The 20,639-nt window shown below is 43.7% G+C and overlaps 1 protein-coding gene and 1 pseudogene across 1 annotated transcript; both read left to right on the top strand.

The window, feature by feature from the left end:
- Positions 1-954: 954 nt before the first annotated feature.
- On the top strand, positions 955-3,921 carry LOC118394446 (extracellular calcium-sensing receptor-like). The gene is made up of 4 exons (XM_052497430.1): positions 955-1,231; positions 1,482-1,702; positions 2,024-2,369; positions 2,628-3,921. Exons 1-4 carry the CDS (start codon positions 979-981, stop codon positions 3,542-3,544), a joined length of 1,737 nt encoding a protein of 578 aa, XP_052353390.1. The 5' UTR covers positions 955-978; the 3' UTR covers positions 3,545-3,921.
- A 6,780-nt stretch (positions 3,922-10,701) lies between these two features.
- LOC118388537 (extracellular calcium-sensing receptor-like) lies at positions 10,702-14,470 on the top strand (annotated as a pseudogene).
- The last annotated feature ends 6,169 nt before the right edge of the window (positions 14,471-20,639 follow it).

Consider the following 20,639-nt stretch of genomic DNA (forward strand, 5'->3'; position numbering starts at 1 on the left):
TCAGTGAGCGCAAGAGGGAACAGGGGACAGGACTGTGGCTGTGTGGGGAGACAGATAAATGGTGTTTTAAAAACAGAGAAACAGTGTGTTAAAGAAAGAGAGAAAGTTTTAAACACAGAGAAACAATGTTTTTAAAGAAAGATAAACAGTTTTTATAAAGACGATAAACTGTTTTAAAGAGACAAACAGGGTTTGAAAGACAGGTAAACTGTGCGTTAAAAGACAGATTAAAAGTGTAAGTAAAGCCTACTGTTACAAAGGATCACATTTTCAAATGCAGTCTATACTACAATGTCCTCAATTACAAACAACAAAAGTGTGGTCATATGGCTCACTGACCTATCTTCTATTTACAGTATGGATCCCCGTGAGTTACGCTGACTGTCTGTTTTTACCAAGGTGAGCCACTCTTCCACCTGTGCGTGTCTGAGTGATAAGAAACAGTATCCAACCTTCTTCAGAACCATCCCCAGTGATCAGTTCCAGGCTGCCGCTCTGGCCCACCTCATCAGGCACTTCGGCTGGACCTGGATTGGGGCGGTCCGTTCCGACTCTGACTACGGTAATAACGGGATGGCGGCTTTCCTACAGGCAGCACAAGAGGAGGGAATCTGTGTGGAGTATTCTGAAGCCTTCTCCCTTACCAACCCACACAATAGAGTGCAACGGGTGGCTGACGTGATCCGCAGGTGATCCCATGATTACTTGTGAACTTTTCATTCATACAAATGCAAGACCATATTTATAAAAAATAATATTGTTACTAATTTCTCTCTACACCCAAAGCTGATCTGTGAGACCAACATGATTTGCATATCTTATGCATGTCAAAAGTGTTGATTAATACTAATGTTCATGTTCACTTCACTGAGACATTTCAATAAATGACAAACATGAACAGCATATTAAGCATATGATATAATCATGTTCCCCAGCTCCACAGCCCGGGTGGTCGTTGCATTTGTATCCGCTTGGGACATGAGGATCCTGCTGAGGGAGATGGAACGCCTGCCCTCTCCACCCCGCCAGTGGATCGGGAGTGAGTCCTGGGTCACTGATCCAAATATGCTGAGTTTTGGCCTGTGTGCCGGGGCCATCGGATTTGGCATCCAACGCTCTGTCATCCCCGGCCTCAGGGACTTCCTCCTGGACCTCTCCCCACAGAAGGTGTCCAACTCTCCCCTGCTCACTGAGTTCTGGGAGGGAGCCTTTGGCTGTAGGCTGAGGATAGGTATCTATCTATATATATATATATATATATATATATCTATCATCTATCTATCATTTATCTATCAATCCATCCATCTGTCCGTCCGTCTGTTGGTCTGTTGGTATCTCTGTCTGTCTGTCTGTCTGTCTGTCTGTCTGTCTGTCTGTCTGTCTGTCTGTCTGTCTGTCTGTCTGTCTGTCTGTCTGTCTGTCTGTCTGTCTCTCTCTCTCTCTCTCTCTCTCTCTCTCTCTCTCTCTCTCTCTATCTGTAGGGACCTCTACAGGTGTTAGGGTTGAAGAGAAGGTGTGTGATGGCAGTGAGGATATACAGCAGCTACAGACCCCCTACACAGATACATCCCAGCTGCGTGTCACTAACATGGTGTATAAAGCTGTTTATGCCATAGCACATGCCATCAACAGCATCGTTTGTGAAGAGAAAGAAAACTCCACTGTTTACTGTGACAAAAACCTTACTGTGAAGCCAACACAGGTGAATGACAAGTCTATAGTCTACTTTTCTGATAAATATGTTCATTTAGACTACATATATGAAGGCCTAGGAGTTCTCATTATACTTTACAACTTATTCTGACGTAACACATCTGATAAAAATTTGTTGAATGAATTTTCTGTTTCTCTCTGCATCTTTCTTCCCCTTTCTCCATCTCTCATCTCTCTCTTCCCCTCTGTCCATCTATCTCTCCATCTCTCATCCCTTCTCTCATCTCTCTCTTCCCTTATCTCCATCGCTCTTCACCTCTCTCATTCTCTCTCATCCCCTCTCTCTCTCCCTTGCCCTTCCAAACCCCAGGTCCTGGAGAGATTGAGGAGGGTGAATTTCTCTCGTAACGGGTACCAGGTGTCTTTCGATGCCAACGGGGACCCAGTGGCCACCTATGAGCTGGTCAACTGGCAGAGACGGAAGAGTGGGAAGATGGAGTTTGTGACAGTGGGGCGCTATGATGCGTCCCTGCCTCCTGACCAGAGGCTTGACATCAACAGGGAAATCACCTGGGTAAAGAACAGTACACAAGTACCTGTGTCAGTGTGCAGTGAGAGCTGTCCCCCAGGCACTCGTAAGGCTGTACAGAAAGGAAAGCCTGTATGCTGTTATGACTGTATCCAGTGTGCAGTGGGAGAGATCAGCAATAACACAGGTAGGACTATAGGATCAGTTGTGTAGTAATTTCTATCACGGTTTACTAAGTATTTGTTTATTCATATTACCAGCACTACAAAGGTAGTGTCTGTCAATCATGTTCCTGTTCTTATTATCTTATGTAAGCAACACATTCATTCAAAATTCTTTATTGTAAACTGAAAAAGTGCAGCATTGTGGGACATGTATTTGTAAATAAATAAAACCTGAATCTATTATTATTAACATTTGATGTCTGTTGTTTTGTCCTGGTCAGATTCTTCAGACTGTCTGATCTGTCCTGAGGAGTACTGGCCCAACGCTGAGAGAGACCTCTGTATCCTTAAACCTGTTGAGTTCCTGTCCTTCCACGAGGTCCTCGGAATCATCCTGACCGCCTGCTCTGTGGGCGGGGCTTGTCTTGCAATCGCCACGGCAACTGTCTTCTACCACCACCGAACGTCTGCCATCGTCAGGGCCAACAACTCTGAGCTGAGCTTCCTGCTGCTCTTCTCCTTGACTCTGTGTTTTCTGTGTTCTCTTACTTTCATTGGCCGGCCCTCTGAATGGTCCTGTATGCTGCGTCACACAGCGTTTGGGATCACCTTCGTTCTCTGCATCTCTTGTGTTCTGGGGAAAACCATAGTGGTGTTGATGGCCTTCAGGGCTACACTTCCAGGCAGTAATGTCATGAAATGGTTTGGTCCTCCACAGCAGAGATTGACTGTAGTGTCCTTCACGTTTGTCCAGGCTTTGATATGCACTCTGTGGTTGGTCCTGTCCCCTCCCTTCCCCATTAAAAACCTCACTACCTACAAGGAAAAGATCATTCTAGAGTGTGATGTGGGTTCAGCTATTGGTTTCTGGGCTGTGTTGGGTTATATAGGACTCCTGTCTCTCTTGTGCTTTGTGCTGGCTTTTCTGGCTCGGAAGCTGCCTGATAACTTCAATGAGGCCAAATTCATCACCTTCAGCATGCTCATATTCTGTGCAGTCTGGATCACCTTTATCCCAGCTTATTTCAGCTCTCCAGGGAAGTTGACTGTAGCTGTGGAGATCTTTGCCATCATCACCTCTAGCTTTGGGTTGTTCTTTCTATTATTTGTTCCTAAATGCTTTATTATTCTGTTCAGGCCGGAGAAGAACACCAAGAAACACCTCATGGAGAAGACATCCAATGATATACATTATTAAGAAATTATTGAGTGGAAAAAACATTGTAACGTTCAGTTATATGGTTTATCATACAGTTAGGTAAACGACTCTAACAGAGATGACCAACAATTTAGCAGATAATCATTGGTAAATTTGTAACTCGTAACATGACAGGTTCACTTTAGATATTCCAATGTTATGAGAGATTGTTAAAATCTAGAGTGTTAAAATCTAATTAGACTTGCTAAATGATGTGATTAGCAGTAGCCTACAGAGTGGAACCACTTCCATGTTGTTGAAGAAAAACTTTATTCCTATATGAATTGACATAACATTGAAGTGCATGTGTTCAATTGATATTGTAATTCATCATAATGTATATTATAATAGTATAATATAATAAACATTTTCAGATATATTGGTGTCTTGTCAATAATTGGTCAGTCAATCCACATTTGTTAGATACCTTGTTTTTTATTTTCTTTACATTTTATTAATTACATGAATTATGAATTATAATAATATAATAAACATTTTCATACACAGTTGAAATCTGAAGTTTACATACACTTAGGTTGGAGTCATTAAAACTCCACAATTTTCTTGTTAACAAATTCCAGTCTTTTAGGACATCTGCTTTGTGCATGACGCAAGTCATTTTTCCAACAGTTGTTTACAGACTGATTATTTCACTTATAATTCACTGTTTCACACTTCAAGTGGGTGAGAAGATAACAAACTAAGTTGACTGTGCCTTTAAACAGCATGGAAAATTCCAGAAATATATGTCATGGCTTTAGAAGCTTCTGATAGGCTGATTGACATCATTTGAGTCAATTGGGGGTGTACCTATGGATTTATTTCAAGGCCTTCCATCAAACTCAGTGCCTCTTTGCTTGACATCATGGTAAAATCAAATGAAATCGGCCAAGACTTCAGACTTCAGTTCATCCTTGGGAGCAATTTCCAAACACCTGAAGGTACCATGTTCATCTGTACAAACAATAGTACTGTCATGCCCTGACCATAGAGAGCCCTTGTTTCTCTATGGTGTAGTAGGTCAGGGCTTGACTATGTGTTATTCTAGTTGATCATTTCTATGTTGTGTTCTAGTTTATATTTTCTATGTTGGTGTTTTGTATAATTCCCAATTAGAGGTAGCTGGTAATCTTTGTCTCTATTTGGGGATCATATTTAAGTAGACATTTTTCCCACCTGTGTTTGTGGGATATTATTTTGTGTTTGTGCATGTGTACCACGTAGTCACATACCGTTGTTCGTTATTTTGATATCTTGGATTTGGCTTAACTTTCGCATTGGAATAAATATGTGGAACTCAATATCCGCTGCGCCTTAGTCCCGTTCTTACGACAACCGTGACAGAATAACCCACCAAAAGAGGACCAAGCAACGTATCCACGGGGTAAAGGAATTTTGGACATGGGAAGAAGTGATGGGTGGATGCGAGACCCTCGCTTGGTGGCAGACGGAAGATAATAATGAAGGACAGCGATGATGACAGGGTTCACGTCCACCGAAAGCCCAAGGACAACCCCAAGATTTTTTGGGGGTGGGGGCACAAGGGGTGGCCGGCTGAAATGCATGAAGAGCCAGAGCACATGGAGCAGGCGACAGAGATGTTGTCAGTCGACCCAAGGAGAGTGCCAGAGCCCGCATGGGAGTTGATGGAACAGTGTAAGGAAGGATACCGGAGAATGGAGTTGGCTAGGAGTATGCGGCAGCGCAAGCGTGCTGAAGAGTGGGTCATCAGTCCGGTGCCATATGTGACGGCTCCACGCACCACATCTCCAGTGCGCCTCCTCAGCCCGGTATGTCCTGTGCCGGTTCCTCGCACTTGCCATCAGGAGCGTGTCGTCAGTCTGCTGCTAAAGAAACCCCAATATTATTTTGGGGAGGGCACATTGAGCTGCGGTCGAGCAGTGGAGAATGCCAGAGCCTGAGTCGGAGGAGGAATTCGATGAAAGATTCCGGAGAGAGGTGGTAGCAATGAGAATGCTGCCGTACAGGAGTGCTGAAGAGAGTGACACCTGTCCGGTGCCATCTGCACCGGTTTCACTCATCTGGCCTCCAGTGCGCCTTCCCAGTCCGGTACGTCCTGTGCTCGCTCCCCTCACTCTCCCTGAAGTGCATGTCACCAGTCCGGTGCCACCTGTACCGGCTCCACTCACTAGGCCTCCGGCGACGGTTCACAGCCCAGAGCTTCCGGGCACGGTTCACAGTCCAGAGCGTCCGGTGACGGTTTCCAGTCCAGAGCCTCCGGCGACGGTTCCCAGTCCAGAGCTTCTGGCGACGGTCAATGGTCTGGTACCTCCAGCTACGATCAACGGTCCGGAACCTCCAGCGACAATCAATGGTCTGGAACCTCCAGCGACGGTCAAGGGTATGGAACCTCCAGCGACGATCAATGGTCCGGAACCTCAAGTGACGGTCAAGGGTCTGGAACCTCCAGCGACGATCAATGTTCCGGAACCTCCAGCGACGGTCAACGGTCCGGAACCTCCAGCGACCGTTAACGGTCACAAGCTTCCAGGCAAGGCATCCAGTCCTGCTCCAGGGCAGGAGACTTCCTTTGCGCCAGTGCCCAATCCATGCACGGTGTCCAGTCCACCTCCAGGGCCGGAGTCTTCCTCTGCGTTGGGGCCCAGTCCAGGCACGGTGTCCAGTCTCGCTCCAGGTCAGGAGCCTTCCTCTGCGCCGGTGCTTAGTCCAGGCACAGTGTTCAATCCTGCTCCAGGTCAGGAGCCTTCCTATGCACCATTGGCCAGTCCGGGTACGGTGTCAAGTCCAGCCCCATAGCTGGATCCTTCCTCTGAGCAGTTGCCCAGTCCAGGCACGGCCGCCAGCCCAGCTCCATGGCCGGAGCCTTCATCTGCGCCGATGCCCAGTCCAGGCATGGCGGCCAGCCCATATCCATGGCCGGATATTTTGTCTGCGCCGATGCCCAGTCCAGGCATGGCGGCCAGCCCAGATCCATGGCCGGATACTTTGTCTGCACCGATGCCCAGTTCAGGCATGGCGGCCAGCCCAGATCCATGGCCGGAGCCTTCGTCTGCGTTGATGCTCAGTATAGGCACGGCGTCCAACCCAGCTCAATGGCCGGAGCCCTCCTCTGCACCGTTGCCCAGTACAGGCACGGCGCCGTGGTTGGATCTATGGGCTACGATCCGTACCGGAGCCGCCACCGACACTCGTCACCTCCCTAACCCCCCACCCCATTTAGTTTCAGGTTTTGTGGCTGGAGTCCGCACCTTTGGGGGGGTTACTGCCACGCCCTGACCATAGAGAGCGCTTGTTTCTCTATGGTGTAGTAGGTCAGGGCGTGACTAGGGGTTATTCTACTTTATAATTTCTATGTTGTGTTCTAGTTTATATTTTCTATGTTGGAGTTTTGTATGATTTCCAATTAGTGGCAGCTGGTAAACATTGTCTCTAATTGGGGGATCATATTTAAGTAGATATTTTTCCCACCTGTGTTTGTGGATTATTATTTTGTGATTGTACATGTGTACCACGTAGTCACGTTCCGTTGTTCGTTTATTTGATTTCTTGTTATTTGCTTAAGTTTCACTTTGGACTAAATATGTGTAACTCAATATCCGCTGCGCCTTGGTCCCGTTCCTTCGACAACTGTCACAAGTACGCAGTATAAACACCGTGGGACAACGCAGGAGTCATACCGCTCAGTAAGAAGACTCGTTCTGTCTCCTCGAGATTAACGTACTTTGGTGCGAAAAGTGCAAATCAATCCCAGAACAGCAGCAAAAGACCTTGTGAAAATGCTGGGAAAACAGGTACGAAAGTATTTATATCCACAGTAAAACGAGTTCTATATTGACATGACCTGAAAGGCCGCTCAGCAAGGAAGAAGCCACTGCTCCAAAACCTCCATAATAACAACAAAGTCAAGGTTTTGGAGTGGCCATCACATAGCCCCTCAATGCATTAGAACATTTTTGGGGCAGAACTGAAAAAGCTTATGCCGGCGAGGAGGCCGACAAACCTGACTCAGTTACACAGCTCTGTCAGGAGGAATGGGCCAAAATTCACCCAACTTATTGTGGGAAGCTTGTGGAAGGCTACTCAAAACGTTTGACCCAATTTAAAGGCAATGCTACCAAATATTAATTGAGTGTATGTATAATTCTGACCCACTGAGGATGTGATGATAGATATTAAAGCTGAAATAAATAATTTTCTCTACTATTAATCTGACTTTTCACTTTCTTAAAATAAAGTGGTGATCCTAACTGACCTAAGAAAGGGAATTTTTACTTGGAATAAATGTCATGAATTTTGAAAAACTGAGTTTAAATGTATTTGGCTAAGGTGAATGTAAACTTCTGACTTCAACTGTAAGTGAGGCAATGTGCCAAGAGTACTAGACTGTAGGGGAAATATAAGAGAGGAAGCGTACCAAGAGGACTAGACTTTTGAATAAATACTGTGTACTGCCAGCTTGCACAGAGGACTAGGCTGTAGAGGAAATAGAAGAGAAGCAGTGTGCTAAATGGACTCAATTGTAGGGGAATAACTGTGTAGAGCTAGCATACCAAAAACACAAGACAGTTGGGGAAATACTGTGCAGAGCCAGCATGCCAAGAGGACTAGACAGTAGGGGAAATATAAGAGAGGCTCATGGTTATTCTGTGTCTAATGTATGTTTATGTCTATCTAAACCATGACAGTCAACGTAGTTCTGATACTGGTGCATACACTCTCTATAGCTGAAATAAGCAGGTGAGCAGAGCAGCCTCTAGCCCCTCCCTCCTTGGCAAGGCCATACCCACAGTGTGACCCCCAGAGGAATCCCCGCAGAGGTATGGTGGGTATTTAACCCAGAGTAGAGAGGTATCCTGACCTATGTGGTTCTGTGAGGCGCTGTATTACTCCATACCTTCTACACATCAGGGGAATGAGGCTCTCTCCGTCTCCTGCTCTGGATCCAAGTCTGGCTGGTAGTCTGGTTCTACTACATCTAGCTGTGGTGACTGGTGGGCTTGCCTTGCTCTCATCTGCCTCTGTCTCTGCCTCTGGGCTGGAGTCTGTCAGATGCAGGCTCCAAGGCACCCCTCGTCCTCCGGCGTTCTCCCAGGACGGGGACTTTGTCATCGGGGGTGTGTTCTCAATCCACAACTACATGCACACTGTGGATCACAGCTACACCAGCCTGCCTGAGCCCCTGCAGTGCACAGGGAGGTCAGTGAGCGCAAGAGGGAACAGGGGACGTGACTGTGGCTGTGTGGGGAGACAGATAAATTGTGTTTTAAAGACAGATGAACAGTGTGTTAAAGATAGAGAAACAGTGTGTTTAAAGACAGGTAAACAGTATTTTTAAGACAGATAAACAGTGTTTTTAAGACAGATAAAAAGAGTGTTTGTATCTGAGAGAGTAGATAAAGCCTACTGTTACAAAGTGTCACATTTTCAAATGAAGGCTATTGTCAGGACTTTCACCGAAGTTGGCTCCCCTGCTTGTTCGGGCGGTGCTCGTGTCACCATACTACTAGCCCTCCACCGATCCCTTTTTCGTTTGTCTGTTTGTTTTGTCTTATTAGTTTCACCTGTGTTTCTGTTGTTTGATTTGATGAGCTTCCCTATATTTAGTAGGTGGACCCGCCCTTGTTTTCTGCAAGATTGTCTTTATGTTACGTATATTTTAGGTGGATTTATTTTCTTAACTTGGCACCCTGTGTTTTTGGGGTTTTCACGTTGATATGTCCGCGCCCTGTATTGTTGGGCTTACCCCAGTGGAACTCTCTGTGTCTGATTCCTTCACCCACCTAGTCCCCGTGACAGCTATACTACAATGTCCTCAATTACCGAAATCAAAAGTGTAGGCATGTAAACAGTGTGGTAAATAAGGCTAGATATGAAGATGTTTGCCCTCGTATAACCATATATTCTATCGGCTAGTTTACCATTTAGTGCTCACTCACCTACCTTCTATTTACAGTTTGGATACTCGTGAGTTGCGCTTCTCGCGCGCCATGGTCTTGGCAGTTGAAGAGATAAACAACAGTTCAGACCTTCTACCCGGTGTCACACTGGTTATCAAGTGCGGCCCTTTCGGCATTCCTCGGGTAAACTCCTGTGGACAGAAATAACTCAGCTTCTTTTAAACTTATTGTATTCCTACTTTATATTCTCCTCTCTTTCAGGAATGAGTTCTACTTTTATTAATTTACCGTATTCCAACTGTATTCTCCTCTCTTTCAGGAATATACATTTCCGTGTGAAATTATGTAGAGAAATGCATTTGAACATAGACTGAGGACAATGAGTCTGGAGAACATCTATAGGCATTAGAATATGATCTGAGGACTATCTTTCATAGGCTAGGTTGTTATGGGAGACCAGGGATTAGTTTCACACCTTTTACTCATGTTTTTCAGTATGTCTTATAATACTATTATCAATATGAATAGAACGACCAAGATAGAAACAGGTAGAAATATGTATCCTTTTCAATCTGGCCCAATGTAAAACAATACATTAATATTATGAATGTCTCCCTAACATCATACAACACAGCTAAACAAAAAAAGTAGGAAGTAACCAATATCTGAGACTCGTTTGGCCGACATGATGTTCTTTCTCATGTTTTCGACTGTCTGTTTTTACCAAGGTGAGCCACTCTTCCACCTGTGCTTGTCTGAGTGATAAGAAACAGTATCCAACCTTCTTCAGAACCATCCCCAGTGATCAGTTCCAGGCTGCCGCTCTGGCCCACCTCATCAGGCACTTCGGCTGGACCTGGATTGGGGCGGTCCGTTCCGACTCTGACTACGGTAATAACGGGATGGCTGCTTTCCTGCAGGCAGCACAAGAGGAGGGAATCTGTGTGGAGTATTCTGAAGCCTTCTCCCTTACCAACCCACACAATAGAGTGCAACGGGTGGCCGACGTGATCCGCAGGTGATCCGTGATTACTGGTGAACTTTTTATTCACACAAATGTCCATATTTATAAAAAATACTATTGTTACTAATTTCTCTCTTTTCCCGAAGCTGATCTATGAAACCAACATGATTTGCATATCTTAAGCATGTCAGAAGTGTTGATTAAAACTAATGTTCATGTTCACTTCACTGAGACATTGCAGTGAATGACAAACATGACCAGCATATTAAGCATATGATATAATCATGTTCCCCAGCTCCACAGCCCGGGTGGTGGTTGCATTCACAGCCATTGGGGAAATGATGATCCTGCTGGTGGAGATGGAACGCCTGCCCTCTCCACCCCGCCAGTGGATCGGGACTGAGTCCTGGGTCACTGACCCAGATATGCTGCGATTCGGTCTGTGTGCTGGGGCCATAGGATTTGGCATCCAACCCTCTGTCATCCCCGGTCTTAGGGACTTCCTCCTGGACCTCTCCCCACAGAAGGTGTCTAACACAGAAGGTGTCTAACCCCTGCTCACTGAGTTCTGTATCAGTATATAGATCTGTCTATCTATCTATCTATCTATCTATCTATCTATCTATCTATCTATCTATCTATCTATCTATCTATCTATCTATCTATCTATCTATCTATTTATCAATCTATTTGTATATCTATCTGTCTGTCTGTCTGTCTGTCTGTCTGTCTGTCTGTCTGTCTGTCTGTCTGTCTGTCTGTCTGTCTGTCTGTCTGTCTGTCTGTCGGTCTGTCTGTAGGGACCTCTACAGGTGTTGGGGTTGAGGAGAAGATGTGTGATGGCAGTGAGGATATACAGCAGCTACAGACCCCCTACACAGATACATCCCAGCTGCGTGTCACTAACATGGTGTATAAAGCTGTTTATGCCATAGCACACGCCATCCACAGCATTGTTTGTGAAGAGAGAGAAAACTCCACTGTTTACTGTGACGAAAACCTCAATGTGAAGCCAACACAGGTGAATGACAAGACGATAGTATAATGTTCTGATTGATATGTTTATTTAGACTACGTATATGAAGGCCCAGGAGTTCTCATTATACTTTACAACTTCTTCTGAAGTACTGCATCTGATAAATTGGAAGTGAATTAATGTTCTGTTTCTCTCTCTCTCCCTCACTCCATCTCTCTCTTCCCTTCTGACCATCTCTCTTCTCACCTCTCCATCTTTCCTCACCTCTGTTCTTCTCTCACATCCCCTCTCTCTATCTCCCTTGCCCTTCCAAACGCCAGGTCCTGGAGAGATTGAGGAGGGTGAACTTCTCTCGTAACGGGTACCAGGTGTCTTTCGATGCCAACGGGGACCCAGTGGCCACCTATGAGCTGGTCAACTGGCAGATACAGGAGAGTGGGGAGATGGAGTTTGTGACAGTGGGGCTCTATGATGCGTCCCTGCCTCCTGACCAGAGGTTTGACATGGAGAGGGAAATCACCTGGGTAAAGAACAGTACGCAAGTACCTGTGTCAGTGTGCAGTGAGAGCTGTCCCCCAGGCACTCGTAAGGCTGTACAGAAAGGAAAGCCTGTATGCTGTTATGACTGTATCCAATGTGCAGAGGGAGAGATCAGTAATAACACAGGTAGGACTATAGGAACAGTTGTGTAGTAATTTCTATCACGGTTTACTAAGTATTGCTTTATTCATATTACCAGCACTACAAAGGTAGTGTCTGTCAATCATGTTCCTATCTTATGTAAGCTGCACATTAATTCAACATTCTCTATTGTAAACTGACAATGTGCAGCATTGTGGGACATGTATTTGTAAAAAATTAGACCTGAATCTATTATTATTAACATTTGATGTCTGTTGTTGTGTCCTGGTCAGATTCTTCAGACTGTCTGATCTGTCCCGAGGAGTACTTGCCCAACGCTGAGAGAGACCTCTGTATCCTTAAGCCTGTGGAGTTCCTGTCCTTCCACGAGGTCCTCGGAATCATCCTGACCGACTGCTCTGTAGGCGGGGCTTGTCTTGCCATCGCCACGGCAACTGTCTTCTACCACCATCGAACTTCGGCCATCGTCAGGGCCAACAACTCTGAGCTGAGCTTCCTGCTGCTCTTCTCCTTGACTCTGTGTTTCCTGTGTTCTCTTACTTTCATTGGCCGACCCTCTGAGTGGTCCTGTATGCTGCGTCACACAGCATTTGGGATCACCTTCGTCCTCTGCATCTCTTGTGTTCTGGGGAAAACAATAGTGATGTTGATGGCCTTCAGGGCTACGCTTCCAGGCAGTAATGTCATGAAATGGTTTGGTCCTCCACAGCAGAGATTGACAGTAGTGTCCTTCACGTTTGTCCAGGCTTTGATATGCACTCTGTGGTTGGTCCTGTCCCCTCCATTCCCCATTAAAAACCTCACTACCTACAAGGAAAAGATCATTCTGTGATGTGGGTTCAGCTATTGGTTTCTGGGCTGTGTTGGGCTATATAGGACTCCTGTCTCTCTTGTGCTTTGTGCTGGCTTTTCTGGCTCGGAAGCTGACCGATAACTTCAATGAGGCCAAATTCATCACCTTCAGCATGCTCATATTCTGTGCAGTCTGGATCACCTTTATCCCAGCTTATGTCAGCTCTCCAGGGAAGTTGACTGTAGCTGTGGAGATCTTTGCCATCATCACCTCTAGCTTTGGGTTGTTCTTTCTATTATTTGTTCCGAAATGCTTTATTATTCTGTTCAGGCCGGAGAAGAACACCAAGAAACACCTCATGGAGAAGACATCCAATGATATACATTATTAAGAAATGATTGAGGGGCCTCCTGCGTGGCGCAGTGGTTAAGGGCGCTGTACTGCAGCGCCAGCTGTGCCATCAGAGTCCCTGGGTTCGCAAGCGACCGGGAGGTCTGTGGGGTGACGCACAATTGGCCTAGCGTCGTCCGGGTTAGGGAGGGCTTGGTCAGAAGGGATGTCCTTGTTTCATCGCGCACCAGCGACTCCTGTGGCGGGCTGGGCGCAGTGCGCGCTAACCAAGGTTGCCAGGTGCACAGTGTTTCCTCCGACACATTGGTGCGGCTGGCTTCCAGGTTGGATACGCGCTGTGTTAAGAAGCAGTACGGCTGGTTGGGTTGTGTATCGGAGGATGCATGACTTTCAACCTTTGTCTCTCCCGAGCCCGTACGGGAGTTGTAGCGATGAGACAAGATAGTAGCTACTAACAATTGGATACCACGAAATTGGGGAGAAAAAGGGATAAAAACATTTTTTTTTAAAAAGAACGAAAAAAAAGAAAAAACATTGTAACGTTCAGTTATATGGTTTATCATACAGTTAGGTAGGACGACTCTGACAGAGATGAACAACAATTTAGCAGATAATCATTGGTAACAATGTAACTGGTAACATGACACAGGTTCACATTAGATATTCCAATGTTATGAGAGATTGTTCCAATCTAGAGTGTTAAAATCTAATTAGACCTGCTAAATTATGTGATTAGCAGTAGCCTACAGACCGGAACCACTTCCATGTTGTTGGAGAAAAGCTATATTCATATTTGAATTGATATAACATTGAAGTGCATGTGTTCAAATGCTATTGTAATTCATCATATTATGTATTATAATAATATAATAAACATTTTCAGATACAGTTGAAGTCGGAAGTTTACATACACTTAGGTTGGTGTCATTAAAACAAATTTTTCAACCACTCCGCACATTTCTTGCTAACAAACATTTCACAAATTAGATGGCATCACGAGGAGAGGAAATTATGTGGATATATTGAGAAACATCTCAGGAAGTTAAAGCTTGGTCAGATATGGGTCTTCCAAAGTCAAGGTATTGGAGTGGCCACCACAAAGCCCTGACCTCAATGCAATCAAACATCTGTGGGCAGAACTGAAAAAGTGTGTGCGAGCAAGGAGGCCTACTAACCTGACTCAGTTACACCAGCTCTGTCAGGAGGAATGGGCCAAAATTCACCCAACTTATTGGGAAAGCTTGTGGAAAGCTACCCAAAATGTTTGACGCAAGTTAAACAATTTAAGGCAATGCTACAACTTCTGACCCACTGGGAATGTGATGAAAGAAATAAAAGCTGAAATAAATTATTTTCTCTGCTATTATTCTGACTTTTTACATTCTTAAAATAAAGTGGTGATCCTAACTGACCTAAGACAGATAATTTTTACTTGTATTAAATGTCAGGAATTTTGAGAAACTGAGTTTAAATATATTTTGCTAAAATTCCAACTTCACTGAGGCAATGTGCCAAGAGGACTCGACTGTAGGGGAAATATAAGAGAGGAAGCTTACCAAGAGGACTAGACTTTAGAATAAATAGTGTGTGCTGCCAGCGTGCCAAGAGGACTAGGCTGTAGAGGAAGCATAAGTGTGGCAAAATGCAAAGCGGTCTTGGCTGAAGGAGAATTACCGTGTTGAGCCAGAACAAGAGGACTTGACTGTTGGAAATTTATGAGAGCCAGCATACCAAGAGGACTATACTGTAGGGGAAATAAAAGAGAGGAAGCTTGCCAGGAAGACTAGACTGTAGGGGAAACACCGTGAAGAGCCAGCTTGCGAAGGAGACTAGACTGTAAAGGAAATACTGTGTAGTGCCTGCATGCCAAGAGGACTAGATTATAGTGGTAAGGGAAGACCCCCATGAAATAAATGAAAATGAATGGCAACAATTTGCCATTGGGCGAAACACATACATGATAGCAAATACCACTCAAATGGATGGCAGTTCATTCAAAGCTTATGGCAAGTGGCATTTGGCAAACGTCAAGGTGTCATACAGCAAAATCCCAAAGATGGCGAGCACGCCACTGTACATTTTCATATTGCAAATGGACATAAAGTCAAGAACCAAGGGACAAATTTTGAATATTATTTTATTTTTCTAAAATACATCTCCCTCAACAAAATTGCTTTCTGGACTGTTTTTGGAAGAAGAAAAAAATTGTCAGTAATGCATATATAGCAACCATATGAACATAACTTTGTCTTTTTTATTGAGTTTGTCCATAAGGCCTATGTTTTGTCCATTTGCAATATATGACGACAGGAAGTCAAAAGTCAGTGAAGCATGGCCAAATGTCATAAGAAATATCCACATGCCATACGTAAGTATTGAATGTACCAAATCAGGACAAACACAACGATCACAGATAACACAAAAAAATACAGCAAAAGATTACATTGACACATAGGTCATTCCCCTAACAGCACAAGAACTTGCATTACCAAAAACAGTTACAAGCCATACAAAAATAAAAATCCTCCAATAAATATTAAAAATGGGCAAGGGGGACAAGAGTCTCAAGTTTAAGTTTAGTCTGCAGGCTATTCCTTACCTTAAGGGAACATTTCGGCAGTGGCTGTATGGTTAGTGAGAAAGTCCATGTTGCAAATGTACGGTCCCTTACTAGACGTCCGAAAACGTTTATTTTTCCACTTTACGTCAAAGTCAAGGAGCCTCCGGTGTCAATAAAAAAAGAACCAGCCATTTATCTATCGTCATTTAAGAGAAATCGTACAGGGTTTTTTTTTTCAACGGTTACAGATCCAGTTGCAGGGTGTTCTTACGAATCTTTTTAAAGTGTGCTGCGGAGCTCTGCGAGATTTCTGTGATTTTCTATGATTTTCTGAAATAACACACACTCACTAAACCCTCCGTAAATAACTCAGTTCTTAATGTAAAGACTTAAAACTCAGGGTTCTGTAAAGGCATACCCCAATCAGGATATGAGTTTATTTATAGCTTCCTGTGCCAACCGGAAGTGCCTTAAATGGTGTCAAGTGGCAGTTTCCAAGGGTTAAAAAGGTCAGATATTTTCAAAACTTCATATGTGTGATTAGGCAACCCCCATAAACTGTAAGTCAGTCATTTCTCCCAACAGATGTCAAAGAAAAGCTCTCTCACACACACACACACACAGAAACACACACATAGCAGGATGGGGTGACAAAGTGCGGTGCGTAAAGACACACAAAGCCTACAATGGCATTTCCATATTCTCTAGTAAGGGAAGACCCCCCTGTATTGGACAAAAATTCATGGGAAGTCATTGGCATCGGACAAACCATATAAACATTGTCCAATACCACCCAATTCGGCGTTGATTCATGCAAAGTGTATTGCAAATGCCATATGGCAATTACTAACACTTTAAAAATTCAACAGGTGGCGAATCCGCTCCACCATGGTTTTTCATATTGCAAATGTAACCCAAGTTAACCTCCAAAAGCAACATTTTGAAAAAATGAATTTTTTGTCAAAAACTTATCACCCCTTAAAAAAGTGCTTTCTGGACCGTTTTTCGAAATTCTTTCGATTTTTTTGTCAATTACACATGTGTAAGAACTGTATGAATATACTTTTGTCCAATTTTATTATCATATTTTTTTTTTTTTTTACATGCGCGTAAGTAATATGTTTTGTCCATTTTCAATATGATTTCATAGGAAGTCAAAAGTCAAAAGTCAAATATTTCAAAATGTTGTAAAAAACTACACACACCCTTAAAAAAGTGCTTTCTGGACCGTTTTTCGAAATTCTTTCAAATTTTGTGTCAATTACACACGTATAAGAACATACTTTAGTTGTATTTTATTATAATATTTTTTTTTTAACTTGTGCATAAGGAATATGATTTGTCCATTTACAATATGATTTCATAGGAAGTCAAACGTCAAGGTCAAAAGTCACTTTTTTGGGGGCCAAATGCCATAAGAAATTTGACATGCTCAAAAATCCTGCAGAAATGCAAAATTGACTGGCCTGATGAACTCGGGATGGCCGGGCAGTGATAGTTGTTCCTTTCCATCACTCGTTGTGTTGATTTCAGCATGTCCATTTGGTGATGTTTTTTCACTATACAATCATATTGCAAATGCACGTGCATTGTTGTGCAACTGGTAACCCAGAAATAAAAATATGGTTGTAAATGAATTTACCGGTCATTCTGATATTAATGCCCGCTATGGGAACACAGGATGGCCGAGCAGTGATAGTTGTACCTTTCCATCACTCGTTGTGTTGATTTCATCATGTCCATTTGTTTATGTTTTCTCACTTTTGCAAAGTCACTGTGCATTTGCAATATGGTTCAATGGACATGTACCATCACGATTTTGTCATGCTATAAAAATCCTGCAGGAATGCAAAATTGACTGGCCTGATGAACACTGGATGGCCTGACAGTGATAGTTGTTCCTTTCCATCACTCGTTGTGTTGATTTCATCATGTCCATTTGGTGATGTTTTTTCACTATACAATCATATTGCAAATGCACGTGCATTGTTGTGCAACTGGTAACCCAGAAATAAAAAATATGGTTGTAAATGCATTTACAGGGACTCCTATTGTCCTTGCCCGCTATGGGAGTACCCTACTACGGCCCTCTATCTATGGGGGCCGTCCTGAGTGCTTTATGGACTGTTTAAAATATTCTGATGGATACGCATTGTTGTGCAACTGGTGATTGAAAATAGGCACCTGGTAACCCAAAAATAAAAATATGGTTGTAAATGCATTTACCGGTCATTCTGATATTAATGCCCGCCATGGGAACACAGGATGGCCGGGCAGTGATAGTTGTTCCTTTCCATCACTCGTTGTGTTGATTTCATCATGTCCATTTGGTGATGTTTTTTCACTATACAATCATATTGCAAATGCACGTGCATTGTTGTGCAACTGGTTACCCAGAAATAAAAATATGGTTGTAAATGCATTTACCGGGACTCCTATTGTCCATGCCCGCTATGGGAGTACCCTACTACGGCCCTCTATCTATGGGGGCCGTCCTGAGTGCTTTATGGACTGTTTAAAATATTCTGATGGATACGCATTGTTGTGCAACTGGTGATTGAAAATAGGCACCTGGTAACCCAAAAATAAAAATATGGTTGTAAATGCATTTACCGGTCATTCTGATATTAATGCCCGCTATGGGAACACAGGATGGCCGAGCAGTGATAGTTGTACCTTTCCATCACTCGTTGTGTTGATTTCATCATGTCCATTTGGTGATGTTTTTTCACTATAGAATCATATTGCAAGTGCGCGTGCATTTTCAATATGTTTCAATGGGCATTTACCATATGAAATTTGACATGCTCAAAAATGCTAAATTGACTGGCCTGATGAACACAGGATGGCCGAGCAGTGATAGTTGTTCCTTTCCATCACTCGTTGTGTTGACTTCATCATGTCCATTTTGTGATGTTTTTCACTGTTGAATCATATTGCAAATGCACGTGCATCATCATTTGGTGTCCGAGCAAAACCCTAATTGGTGCTGAAAATCCACTTTTTTCCATGAATTGCTACGGGGTCCTTGCCCCACAACGTCATTTGCTTTTGGGTAACAGTGAGAGAACCGTCAGGGTGAGAAGCACAATTCGACCTCAGGTATGTTCCTAAGGTCCTTCCGATCCCTGCAAGCCTAACTTTGACCATGTGGCATTAACCCTTAATAGTTAAAAGAAGGTGTTTACTTCAAAGAGTTTGCATTGACTTCTCTCCCCATAGGAATACATTGCCTGCACCCCTAAATTCAACCTGAAGCCTATGTGGGTTATGAATGTCGTATGAATCTGTCTTCGATGACAGTCCATCAGGCCACTACGAGGTCTACCTGTGTTGATTCTAAGCTTCCTGGACCAACCGTAAGTGGTTAAAATCACCCTAAAAGTGTATATCCATACCCTGCCTGCAGTTTGATAGACATAGTGCATTCAACCCTGTGTAAATCAGTCAGTTCTTAACGTAAGGACTTAAAACTCAGGATTCTGTAAAAGCATACAACAATTAGGATATGTGTTGACTTATAGCTTCCTGTGCCAACCGGAAGTGCCATAATTGGTGTCTCTTGGGCTGTTTCGAGGGGTTAAAAAAGTCAGATCTTTCCAAAACTTCATATATGTGATTAGGCAACCCCCATGAACTGTAAATCAGTCATTTTCCCATAAAATTTCAAAGGAAAACTAAATCACACACACACACAGCTTGGAAGTAGGGACCCATTGGGATACGTAGAGACATACACTCCCTGCATTAGTTAACCTTGTTGGAACTTTTAAAGAACCGTCAGACCTAGAGTTCAGAAACTTTAGAATCCTGTTCTAGACCTCAGGTCTATAGTGCGTGGTGAGTTACGTGGCTCTAGAAGGTTCTCGGACCGAGAAACTGCCTCGTACATTTGCAATGACTTCAATTCATTTTTGCATCATGAAAATGACGACATTTAGAAATGTCCCAGAGTCGCAAGACTAGGTGTATTGTGACCGTCTCGGCCCATATAGACAGACCCCAACGTTTCTGTCCGATAGCTCATTCAAGGACCCCGTAGCAAGTCATGGAAAAAAGTGGATGTTCAGCACCAATTAGGGTTTTGCTCGGACCCCAGATGTCCGATCGAGCCGAAACTTGGGATTCGGGGTCGCCTCAGCTAGGCCTACACATAACATAAGAAATGGACCCGCAGCTAGAACGTAACTACGTGTATTATGGGTTTTTTATGAACCGAAGGCGTTGTGAATTTTGGGCCAGCTCTGAAGTATGTGATAGTTGGCTACTAAACGAGTTGGAATAAGTGGGTTTGGTGTCAGTTTGTATCAGTTTGGTGTCAGAATGATATCTAATTGACTGATGGACGGTGACTTGCTGGTGACTCTTGTCCATTTGCAATATGTTTAAACAGTGAGGTACCATCACCAAAGTGACATTCTGAAATCAACCCTAACGAGCCATTGAGATGAACCAGAATCACTGCCCAGCCATCCCGAGTTTATCGGGCCAGTCAATTTCACATTCCTGCAGGATTTTTATAGCATGACAAATTTGTGATGGTACCTGCCCATTGAACCATATTGCAAATGCACAGTGACTTTGCAAAAGTAAGAAAACATAAACAAATGGATATAATGAAATCACCATATTTTTATTTTTGGGTTACTAGTTGCACAACAATGCACATGCATTTGCAATATGATTCAACAGTGAAAAAACATCACCAAATGGACATGATGAAGTCAACACAACGAGCGATGGAAAGGAGCAACTATCACTGCCAGGCCATCCCGAGTTCATCTGGCCAGTCAATTTTGCATTTCTGCAGGATTTTTGAGCATGTCAAATTTCTTATGGTAAATGCCCATTGAACCATATTGCAAATGCACATGCACTTGCAATATGATTCAACAGTGAAAAAACATCACAAAATGGACATGATGAAGTC

This window comes from Oncorhynchus keta, chromosome 1 (genome assembly GCF_023373465.1).
Source record: "Oncorhynchus keta strain PuntledgeMale-10-30-2019 chromosome 1, Oket_V2, whole genome shotgun sequence".
In the NCBI taxonomy this organism is placed as follows: domain Eukaryota; kingdom Metazoa; phylum Chordata; class Actinopteri; order Salmoniformes; family Salmonidae; genus Oncorhynchus; species Oncorhynchus keta.

Excerpts from the sequence above, each read along its gene's own strand:
- LOC118394446 (XM_052497430.1), top strand. The coding sequence starts at position 979 with ATGAGGATCCTGCTGAGGGAGATGGAACGCCTGCCCTCTCCACCCCGC. Across the intron at positions 1,232-1,481 it reads TGGCTGTAGGCTGAGGATAG|GGACCTCTACAGGTGTTAGG; the intron begins GTATCTATCTAT and ends CTCTATCTGTAG. Across the intron at positions 1,703-2,023 it reads TTACTGTGAAGCCAACACAG|GTCCTGGAGAGATTGAGGAG; the intron begins GTGAATGACAAG and ends TCCAAACCCCAG.